This window comes from Bos taurus, chromosome 9, assembly GCF_002263795.3.
Source record: "Bos taurus isolate L1 Dominette 01449 registration number 42190680 breed Hereford chromosome 9, ARS-UCD2.0, whole genome shotgun sequence".
NCBI classification, from domain to species: domain Eukaryota; kingdom Metazoa; phylum Chordata; class Mammalia; order Artiodactyla; family Bovidae; genus Bos; species Bos taurus.
Genome location: NC_037336.1, coordinates 68,219,164 through 68,231,377, shown reverse-complemented (window position 1 = coordinate 68,231,377; position 12,214 = coordinate 68,219,164). Strand labels below are relative to the sequence as shown.

The following is a 12,214-nucleotide window of genomic DNA, read 5'->3' as shown; positions in this document are numbered from 1 at the left end:
TTTTCATCCTTAATTCATTTCCAAGCTCATTCCCTACAGAAGCTGTTTTCAATATTCATAATTTGCTTCAAGCATAAAACCTGATTTTCACTAACAAGGTGACTACCAGGAAGAGACAAAGGAGGTGCCATCTCATCACCCTAACATCAATGTTCCTTTCAAGTCTTCATTTTCTCTACACTGAGAGAGAAGAAAGCTCGTTTCTCCCCAAGGCTAGCCCTTCTCCTATGGGCCTGGGGTCCTCAATTATCCAGTCTCAGATGTCTCCACTCTCCCTCAACAGCGGCTTCTTTCCTTCAGCCTAAAACCAAGCTCAACACCTGAGGGGCTTACTCCCTCTGAGACAATAATCCACTTTCACCTTCAGGGCTAAACTTCTCTGCCCGATGTGCCTTACAGACATCTCTTTCAGTCAGTTCAGTTCAGTCGCTCAGTGTGTCCAACTCTTTTTTGCAGCCCCATGGACTGCAACACCCCAGGCTTCCCTGTCCATCACCAACTCCCGGAGTTTGCTCAAACTCCTGTCTGTCAAGTCATGATGCCATCCAACCATCTCATCCTCTGTCGTCCCCTTCTCCTCCTGCCTTCAATCTTTCTCAGCATCAGAGTCTTTTCCAAAGAGTCAGTTCTTTGCATAACGGCCATCTCTTTAACATTTTGCAAACTGGTTTCTGTTTCTAAAATTCTTACTTCAATCCTTACAACATCTTGTGAGATACGGACTATTAACCCTTTTTCCAAAGGGGGCACCTAAAGCTTAGAAGGATTAAGTCACTTACTGAATACCAAGGCTGCCACACCCCAAACATATCCCTGTTTGCTCCATGGACTTAAACATAAGTAAGTGCTTTCCTTGGCCAGAACTATTTCATCCCAACTTCTAAGTACTAACTCCTATCATTCTTTATGATCCAGTTCAAATTCCATGTCCCCAGGAAGATCTTTCTGAGAAACCTTCAGTGAGTCAGTCAGTCCTTCCTTCCACATGCCACCACAGACAGGAAGCAGTTGGTTTTAATAATTAAGTGCTAACCACCATGGACTCTGCAGCCAAGACAGAGGTGCTGTGTTTCTCTCTGTTCCCAGACACTGAGCCTCTCAAGACTGAAGTGCAGAGGTCCCTAGGTCCCTGTCATCTCTGTAACTCACCACCACCATCAAGGGGTGTTTCTTGCATATAATGGTTGATGACACACACACTGCTCTGAGAAACTGACAACACAATGCAAACTTTTCAACATTATTTGGGGAGACACATAAAATTACTATTACTCTTAATGTATACATGTAAGAGAGCCCAACTACTAGTAACAAAAGTGTAAAGGAAACCCAGAGGTAAACCAATTTTTATTCTAATACATGTATACTGTTTGCTCTCATTAAAAACTACTACAACCCTACATAAATTTAAATGCCACATAGCATTACTCTTTGAAAGGAAGAAATGTTTTACTTCAATTAAACACGCAGTACCACAAATGTATGTGTGTGTGTGTGTGTGTGAGAGTGCGTGCACGCACATGCGCATTCAAACACACTTTCACATTCCCACTAAGGTAAAAAGAGATAAGATCACTGCCCGTTTCAAAGGAAAAAAAAAATCTCATTTTCAAACTATTTTAAATTGGGAAAGCAATCCAATTTGTAACCTCAATTACATACCTAAGTAACTAATTTATGCAGATAAAAACCATTCCAAAATTCAAAGATCAAAGAACATAATATTTAATAAGGTTGGAGAAATTTCAGTGCACTTAAGTAATTTTCAATATGCCTTAATTGCATATCAAGGAAGAGAACACACTGTTATTCTTTTTCTGACAATTAACAAATATAACTTCAACAGTTAGAATTGTAAGTCTATCCTCAAAGTACATTCCATTCTAAAAATAATTTGGTTGTGCTCGTAAAAGTGCAAAATCATTGCTGAAAGAGATCAATTTTTTCCCCTGCTCTTTCTAATAAGAAACCAGGATGCTTCCTATTCCCTAGGCATTTGGCATCAGAGAAAAATGTGATACATTCTCCTAGACTTTCTCATTACTTTTTTTCTCCCCAGAAGAATGAATGCTTTTAAAGGAAATACATATTATGTCAAATAAGGAACCTGCACTTTTAAAACCCTATAATACTTACAGGACCACAAAAATAACTGAAACATTCACCTACTGTGTTTAAATCAGGCAAAAGCTGTTTTAAAAAAATTCTCCCTGAAGCAATCAGAACTTTAAAAGCAAAAAGCTCTCATTTCAACAGATTCTAATAAATAAGGTATCATTTATTAATAAAAGGACTGGATCCCAATTGTCATGTTGGTACTGCCATCAACACAGCACATCAAACACAGGAGGGAGAAAAATATGTTCTACCCAGGACAGATTCCAATATTTCTAAATTCATAGTTTTCTCATCTACTCACTCATTCAAGACAGGTATGGATAATTTTAAATGAAACAAAAGCCACCAGTTTGCAGAAAATATGAGAAAGAGAAGAACATGGTAAGCAATGCAATGAGGATTCAATCAGCAAATCCAGGCTGTGGCAGAGTCAACAGGACAAACAGCCTGGTTTCTTAAATAAAAGTTACAGGGGGAAGAAAATGATGAAGGAATAGGAAACTAGAAACCAAAAGAGATCAAGAGAAACATCATAGCAATCATACAATGCACACCCTATTTGGACCAAAAGCTAATAAACCAAGATAGTTGGGGGATAATGTTTTAGTATGTTAGTGACATGATGCTATTTATAACTTTATATATTTGAAAAAAGAAAAAGAAGTTCTATCTTTAGAAGATACATATTCAGACATGAAATGCTATGGAATCTGGAATCTGCTTCAAAACAGTCCTGGAGTTGGGATTTTAGAGCAGGAAAACACCGGAAACAAGATTGGTATATACTGGTAATTGCCAGTAGTAGGTAATGCCTGCAGGAGGTCACTCTACTGTTCTAACTTTTGTATACACCTGAAATGGTTTGTATTTCAGTAACAAATTTGATTGCAAATTGAATAAAAAAGATATCCTATGAGGAAAATTATGCTTTGCAGAAAAAAGCTGGGTAAAACTTACTATAATATTCAAAAGTACTTGATTCTATGTGATGTGATCATGGAGCTACTTTAAATTATTCTGTGAAAACCATACATAAAATATAATTCTGATTTTTATAATTCATCTTTTAAAAGTCTAAACAGCAAATAGCTTTCAATGTCTCTCCTTTTTTAAAACAACACAAGTAAAACTGATGACTGTGTAAGAATCCAATCCAAGAAGTAATGGAAATTATTAATGGCTCTGCTGAATATTTAACTATACACACACTAAAAAGGTCAGGAAACAAGTTTTCCTCAAACTGAGCTACATTTATATAAATTAACATCCATTTGCTACTGCAACATTAGCCATATTTTATAAAGATAACTGTCACTTCTCAATGCAAGTATTGTCCAGAAAGAACTAAACCACGCAGAAATTCCTTTCACCAGCAAACTATAGTTTCGTTAGTGAACGTGAATTAGGTATGAAAAACCATTATTTCAACTGCCTAATCAAAATCTTACGGCTTTACTATAATCCTTTCATGATTATATAACTTTATAATTATGTTCCTCCTGCCACTTTATATAAAATAGCCAAAACCCTTAAGGGTTAAAAACAATATTCCTCAATTAATAATTTGTATTGTCATTATAAACAGTAAAATTAGCTGCTGAGCATGAAAATATGAAAGGAAGATTAAAATATTTTCTTAAGAAATGAGAGAAGACACCTCAGATGAGGAGGGGAAGTGTGAATCTGTGCGTGCACACATGTGTGAGTGTCTCTTGGGAGTGTGGTACGAACTGTGCTTTCATAGGAGGCAGTCAACTAAAATACAAATCACAAAGTAGAACTAAAGGATGTTATTTAGAAACACATGACATATGGAACAGGTAAAGTTAAAAATCCAAAATGAGAAAGAGTACAGAATACTGTTATTTGTGTTCTCTGCTTTGCATTATTACTGGTTTTAAATAAGTACTTGAATAAACATCAATTAGAAAATGCCCACAGCAATGAAAAATGTCTCACCAATAGTCATAGCTCTCATCCCAGTTGTCAAAATGTACGAGGAAACGATTGTCCACCATATCTGTTACCGTAGCAACACAGATGAATGCAGGGTTCTTTTTGTCTACAGCTTCAAGCTTCATTCCAACTCGAAAGCCTGATGGGATCACTGTCTATGAAATATACAGATTTAATTAGAGATAAGCACACACTTAACAACAAAGACCTGAACCCTCTCTGCACCCCTGCTTGAAAGCCTGGCATCCATCAGCTATATTCACATAATTTAAAAATCATAGACCAGTTTTGCAGCAGAGTTGCTTTCCAAGAAGCAGCAATAAGAAAAACGCTCCGTTGCTACACCCAATTAATTATCTGGACCTTTAAAGCAAACACACCCACAACCTTGAAAAGTTTACTTAATCTTAACTTGTGTCTTGGTACTTGAGATGACTATGCTAGTTAGCCAAGTTTTATGTACCGTATAGTTTACTTTCAGTTTCTCTCTTTCTTTATTACAGACTTAACAATGAAAATTACTTCATACAGAATATGCACATAATCAAGTTAAAAATGTGTGTAAGTCAGTACAAATTCACTCCCACTTCTGAAAAATCTTTCAAAAGGGTACTCTACTAAAAGTAGGCCATCTTCCTATATGAAAGGCTGGAAATTATTACAACTGTAATTCAACAATCCAGATGTTATTCATAATAGCACCCAAAGAGCTGGCTGTTAATACATAAAGCCATTCAAAATAGCTTGTAGTATAAGGAAATCCACAGATTATTGGCCATCTGGGACATGAAACAAAAACAATAAAAATTCAGTCAGATGCAGTACTTGAAATGCTGTGGATGTAAACATTCCTCAAAATATTTCATGAAGAAAAATATCCTAATCTCAGAGAAGTACTTGGATATCAGTAGTGTCAATCACAACACACTACAAGTCATTTCTGCCCTTCAGAAAAAATCTTTCTGTCCAGGCTGAAGCATACAGACACTTTTCTCATTACTTTAAGCAAAATAGATGTTATCTCTTTTTACTATAATTATACAGCTATCATCACAAAAATGTGGACAGGCATGTATCTGAGTATGTTAGAGTGAAGTCCTGTCTGAGTCGAAGGATCAGGCACTAATGCTACACAGGTACTGTTACTACGTATTTAAGCCCTGGACTTCTGTATCAGACCATAAATATTTGAGTATTCTTAGGTAGAGAAATCTAGAAATACAAAAATTATTACATACCAAACACACACGGTCCAAGATTCAGTTTTGTGCTAGCAATGCACAGAATTTAAGATGATGGTCAGTGGCTCAAAAATACCTGACTGAACTCATCATCAGAGAACCAGACAAGGATTAGGAAACTTGGAGCCGTAACAGCAAGCCAATTGCTGAGTTTTCCACCTGACTGGCCTCCCTCATCTTGAAGGAGAATGCCGACTGACTATGCAGCATGGACATCTCAGCAATTAAGCTATCTTCTCAATTAAGATATTTAAAAATAATAATCTGGCTCGTTATCTCTATTAATTACCTAAATGCATGTGTGTGCGCACACACACAAATCCCCTTCTAATTCTCTAACTCAAGCTGGCCTATGTTCAATTTGATTAGAGAATGTTTCAGCCATTAGACTTGCTGCCCTCAAAACACCTGGATAATGTCATTTCCCAAGTGGAGAGTATGTGGGGTAGGTGAGAAGGTTTTTCTCATTCCTGATATCTGGAGGGAATCCCTAGTGAAATATGACGGCCTCTCTCCACACTGTCACCTAACTGGTGAATCTGGAAGGAAGAAGTGGTCACACCGTTAAGCGGGCCTACAGGGCATATAGTTTCCACTTTGCTCCCCTCTGGAAGCAGGCTCTGTCCTGCAAGACAGTAGTCTGCCCTGGTCCAGTGCTCATGGGCTAGAGTGGTGAGGTTGGAAGGGCCAGTAAATCTCTAACTCCAGCGCTCAGAATCAAGAGACTCATTTGTCAGCAGATATAGGCCACACATGTACTGCAACTGAGCTCTCATCAACTATAAAGGTGAGATTCTGGCTTTCCACCTGCGTGTCCTCTATTCTTTCCAATCAGATCAGAACTTGATCAGGGCAGAACACTGTAACATATCAGGCCTCCTCAGAGATGCCCATAGCTTAAGAAGTAGAAAATACAAACACATCTGGACTTTGCTCCTGTTAACACTGCAAAACAGAGCTAGAAGCTGGAGAAAAGATTTAAATGATAGCTAGGATGCAAATTCAAGTAGGGTTACATTCATCTCACTATGCGAATCCTATCTGAACAGTACTCCTAAAATCAAGTGACCATAACCATAAAATGCCCCAGTCAATTTAATTTGCTTAGGCGCCTTAACTGTGAAGTATACCTAGGTTTTCTACTATATTGCCTTTTACTATTTAATTTTTCAAAAAGACAGCCATGATATAGTTAAAAAGATATTTATTCATGATAATTTTTAGTTAATTTAAAGCTTAAGAGCACCTTATTTACCAAAGCAATAACATTTATTATAGTTTCTTGTTATCACTTGTAATTTATCCAAGGAAACACTCAAAAGCAACTTCCCGTGAAAGAAAAAGTATCTTGGAGGTACTTACTATATTCTGATTTTCAAATAATGACTTGGGAGCAGCCTGAGCTTTGCATGTCTTGAGATAGGTCTGCCAATTAAATTCTTCTTCTTTATATCCTAGGATTCACACATATAGAGACAGTAAAATACCAAAATATTTCATACTTAGCTTTCCATTCTTACTTTTATCTGTAAGTCCAACATGCCAAAATCAAGCCGTCAAGTGACTTTTTTAATGGATAGTATTTAACTCATAATTAGTCTCTAAGGATTTTTATACACAGGGTATTTATTTCCAACAAATTGTATTATTTTTTCAATTCCGAATGAATGGTAACGGATGAAAGGAAAAGGTGTGAGGAAGCAAATACACATTGTCCTCAGGTGGACTTCTTTTCATTACCAGACCATTTCTACCAGTATTTAGGTAGAATTCATTAGCAGTGAGCTTCGGTAGTTGAGTTCTCTGTTTTTCCCTCACTCATTCTATTTTGGGAGACTAACTTGTAGGGACAGTGGGAAGCTGGAAAAAATGGTACTACAAGAGATAAAATCTTTCTAGCCTGTCACCACAAGAATGACATGAAGTGAGCATGCTGGCCAACTACAATAATGGAAATGTCCTTTCCTTAGTTTTCACCAGTTCATGTTCAACACTGGTAAAGCCAACATTTCTTTAAAAAGGAAATTGGGCATTTAATTTTACCCAGTAGATTCTCTTTTCTACTTCCATCAAAGTCCAGAAGGTGGTGTGAAAAAAACCATTCACCACATATGAGGCCAATTTATGTAAAGGCTTACATATTTTCTTTTTCATCCCTCTCTTTTCTAGGTGTTTTTGTTCAATCCTTCAGTTATCTGAAAATACCATTCTGCCATTAATTTTTCACTTAAAACCAAAAGATGGCTTGTCCATTAAAATCCAATAACCCCCACTAAAAAAAACTTCAATAATACTACAATGATGTAGTAACCAGTGAATTGGAGAAGGAAATGGCAACCCACTCCAGTATTCTTGCCTGGAGAATCCCAGGGACAGAGGAGCCTAGTGGGCTGCTGTCTATAGGGTCGCACAGAGTCGGACACAACTGAAGTGACTTAGCAGCAGCAATAACCAGTGACGTTGCTCAGTCGTGTCCAACTCTTTGCGATTCCATGGACTGTAGCCTGCCAGGCTACTCCATCCATGGAATTTTCCATGCAAGAGTACTGGAGTGGGTTGCCATTTCCTTCTCCAGGGGATCTTCCGACCCAGGGATCAAACCCAGGTCTCCCGCATTGCAGGCAGAACACTTTATCGTCTAAGCCACCAGGGAAGCCCCAGTAATTCTGAGACCCAGACCAAAATTATCAGACTGGTAACCTGGTTCTTTCACATCAAGCAAACAATACTGAATGCAACATGAAAAGAAAGGAAGTAAGATATTATTAAATACCCTAGGGATGAACTGAAAAAGATACAATCTGTTATTCTTGGATATTTTGTAAAGATGAAATAGGCAAAATCATTGGCAGACTGTAATATAAAAACTTAATAATAAATGAGTAATCACTATTAGTTCAACCCTCACCCAAATTGCTTTTCAGTGTTATAGTATAGTCTCCTTTCCAATCTCTTAAATATGAAGATAAGTTCAATGCATAATTTCTCAAGGTTTTTTACTTACTGAAATGTTAGTAAACACAGTTATGCAAACAGGTTAGAAATAATTTTGTAATCAGTTATTTCAAGAAGGTATGCACGTATGTGTTGTGTGTGTGTGTGTGTGTATGAGATAGAAATTTGTAGCTAAAATCTGTAGTCAAAGTATCAAATAAGTGTTGTGTGACATGCAAATAAGTACATGGACATAGTTTATTCTCTTAAGTAGGGTTCTATTTTTTTAATTTCTTTCACTTTAAAAAACATCTTTCATCATGAACAATAAGCTTAAATTTGGGCCCACCTGAGTAACCACAAAGTCTGAATTCTCAAAAATCTAAATTACAATATAAGAAATTAAGTGCTTTCAAAATATAAAATATGAAATTAAAAAGTGACAATACCTTTTGGAGGATGGAGTTTATGGCCAGTTTTCTCACACCACCCAACTGGGTGGATATCCAGAGCATCGGCATTTACCCAGAAATCGTAACAATCAGAGTATCCATCAAAGTGCAGCTTTATCCGGTATCCACAAACCTGTAATAGGTAAAGAACAGAATATTTGTGCACATGTACAAAAATAAATTAACATGGATCTCAAATATGATATGGATTATATTAGAGCACCATTGTTAAAAGCCACAAAAACAAGTGAACAAATAACAAAATCTGAAAGCAAACGTTATTTTGTTGCAAAGAGCTGAGCTAGGGGTTTCAGCCTCATTCCTAGTGCCATTAGAAGCACATGGATCTGGGTGAAGAATAATTCTCCCATGTAGACAAGTCCCCCTCTTTATCCCCTGCGTTGTACAAGCACAGGGTGCACAGCTCCTGCAAGGGCTCAGCGTGGGTGCCCTATTGTGCACTGGCTCAGTGCTGGCTGTCTGTCCTTTACAAAGCTCCACACACAGTGATATCTGGCCAGACCAAGGCTGGTGCACACACGGGGAGAACTCAACAGTCTCCTTTCCACCAGTAGCAGAGTTGTGAGAAAGAAGAGCTTCCCCAGTTCATACTTAGATGAAACAGGATCCCTGGAATGTGGTGAGAACTCACTCTATGTAACCCATGCCCAACACTGAGGTCACACATCTGCTTAAATTAGGGCGGCACTTGATTGGGAGAGTTCTAAGTTAAAAAGTCACGTGGGTTTATGGAACCTCTGCCAGGTCACGCTTGGCACTGGGCTCACAAAAGTTCAGCCTCTGAATCTTCTTCCCATTAGCACAGCAGATGGGTTCTATGTTCTGTAGGAGCCAAACTTCTTACAAGACCACTAAGTCACTGAAGGAAAATTATAAGCAAAACTAATACACAAGATCATCTGATTCTTTGAGGAAAATTTTAAAAGATACCTCCCCCAACTCAAGGGACAGAACAAGGAGTCAAGCACATAAATGAAAAAAAAAGTTCTAAAGAGTTCTCAGTAATATATTGTACTAAGTGAAAATGGAAGTCGCTCAGTCATGCCGACTCTTTGCGACCCCATGGACAGTAGCCTGCACCAAGCTCCTCCAACCATGGGATTTTCTAGGCAAGAGTACTGGAGTGGGTTGCCATTTCCTTCTCCAGGGAATCTTCCCGATCCAGGGATCAAACCCAGGTCTCCCACATTGTAGACAGATGCTTTACTGTCTGAGCCACCAGGGAAGTCCATATATTGTACTAAGATACACATAATTGACTTGGACATTTTTTCCTGAAAAACTTCAGAGATACCTTGAAATACTAAAAATAATACAAGTATCTGTTGGTCTGTCTCTTATGTTAAGGAACATGGTATGGCAAAGGCTATGGTGTCAAATGGACCAGGGTCAAATCGTGGTTCTACTACTTTGAAGTTGTGTGACCTTGTATACCTCACTTAACCTCTCTGAACCTCAGTTCCTTCCTCTATAGAACAGGGATGAAAAAGGGTTCTTGCAAAGATTAAATGAGGTAATGTTTACAAAACACTAAGTACTGTGCCTGGCATAAAGGAAGTGTTCAACAAATGGCATCTTTTCCCATTATTAAAACCCTATAAGCACTATGTTATCTTAAAAATAAAGAGGAGGCAGAGCTTACCTCAGCCACAGTGAGGACGCAATACACAGACTGGTGTTCAGGGTCCACGCCTTCTAGTTTCATGCCAACTTTAAACCCATTTTTGTTATATGGAAAAGACTGATACTAAAATGTAAAATGACAGCAGTTTTAGTGACTGATAATCATTCTTAAGACTATATAACCAAATCATAAACAGCTCTTAAAAATGCAGGGAAAAAAAAACAAAAAAGGATCACCCAATCATCTCATGTGAAAACGGAAAACACAAAGAGATGACAGAAAAGGAAATTCAAATGTTTTACATATTCGGAAAGATGATCAACCCCCCCATAAGAGTCATACAAAGTAAAATTACAGTAAAATAGATTCCACTTATCAGACTGATAAAGATCAAAAAGTTTGGTTACACTAGCAAAGCTCTAGGGAAAGAGATGTATAAATACATTGCTAATAGGGATATAAATTTGTATAACCTCTAGCAATCTCCTGAGATCTATAAAAAAGAACATTCTCTTTGACTCAGCAATTTTAATCCTAGGAAGTTACCCAACAGAGATAGCCACATATGTGCAAAATGAGCAGTGTATGAGGCTATTCACTAAAGCATTTACTTACCAAAAGATTCATGTATATATATATTATACATTCCACATAGTGGAGAAGGAAATGACAACCCACTCCAATATTTTTGCCTGGAAAATTCCATGGACAGAGGAGCCTGGCGGGCTACAGTCTATGGGGTTGCAAAGAGTCGGACATGACTGAGCACACTCGCAGTCCATATATACAAATAATATTTCATCTCATATCTGTCCCATAATAACTTAAGCTGGTCTCTACTGACTGACACATGTATGTATGTAACACTCATGTGATATATATATGACATACATATATGACATTTATGTCAACCACAGTATGGACCAGTTTGTATTATTATGAAACAAACATAAGATGAAATATGTATGAGTATAAAAGACTGATGGAAGTGGGTAAATGAACTGAGATGGAATAATCTCCAAACTCAGTTAGACAAAAAAGCAAAGTTCAAAACAGTATGTGACATATGTCATCATGTGGTTAAAGGTAGGGGGAAGATTTGCCTATATATTGCTTATATGTACACGTAATTTTCTTATAGCACTTTAAATTTTGAATCATATGAATGTATTGCTGATTCAAATAATTAACTGTATTTAAACTGTTTAAAGTGTAAAAATGTCTATTATGCAAAGGACCAAAGTTGCAAAAAATAATTATACAGAACAAGTCATATGCAATTGCTATTATATCTGAATTAAAGTCTTAATGTAAATGTAATCATCTCAACATTTACTATTCATCAGTTTTCAAAAAAAATTGTTATTGAATATTCACCACTTCTTAAAAATGGTGCGTTAATATGTATGTAACAAAGTACGGATGGCAGATTTACTATATATCATGTGATACATAATTAAATCATTTAAATCAAGGGTCAGTGAACTACGATCTATGGGACACACCAGCCGACCACTGTTTTTGTGAATTAAATTTTACTGGAATATTAGCCATGTTCATTCATTTATACATTGCCTATGGCTGCTTTCACTACAAGAACAGTTAAGCTGTTACAAATGAGACCATATACTCCATAAAGCCTCCAAGATTTTCTATTGCCCTTTATGGAAAAAGTCTGCTGATCCCTGGTTTAGCCCAGTGACAGCAGTTCCTACTCAGAACTACTTTTACTGATCTTAACTCACTTCTGATAAAAGATTTTTACTATAGTTTATTTAACAATCTGGTTTTTGATGTTCCGTTATATTATGCAAACCTTAGTAATTCATCTTTATTCTCTCAAAGCCATGACATTTTATGTTGTTTTT

The 12,214-nt window shown here is 37.1% G+C and overlaps 1 protein-coding gene across 11 annotated transcripts in view; it reads right to left on the bottom strand.

Moving 5' to 3' along the window:
* L3MBTL3 (L3MBTL histone methyl-lysine binding protein 3) overlaps nucleotides 1–12,214 on the bottom strand; it is a 104,806-nt gene that overhangs the window by 55,267 nt on the left and 37,325 nt on the right. For all 11 annotated transcript variants that reach the window (XM_015472852.3, XM_059889713.1, XM_005210918.5 and 8 more), the window contains 4 exons: nucleotides 10,365–10,469; nucleotides 8,699–8,834; nucleotides 6,678–6,769; nucleotides 4,078–4,229 (listed from right to left, as the gene is read on the bottom strand). In XM_015472852.3, the coding sequence (XP_015328338.2) occupies nucleotides 4,078–4,229; nucleotides 6,678–6,769; nucleotides 8,699–8,834; nucleotides 10,365–10,469 (485 nt within the window). The remainder of the gene's footprint in view (nucleotides 1–4,077; nucleotides 4,230–6,677; nucleotides 6,770–8,698; nucleotides 8,835–10,364; nucleotides 10,470–12,214) is intronic.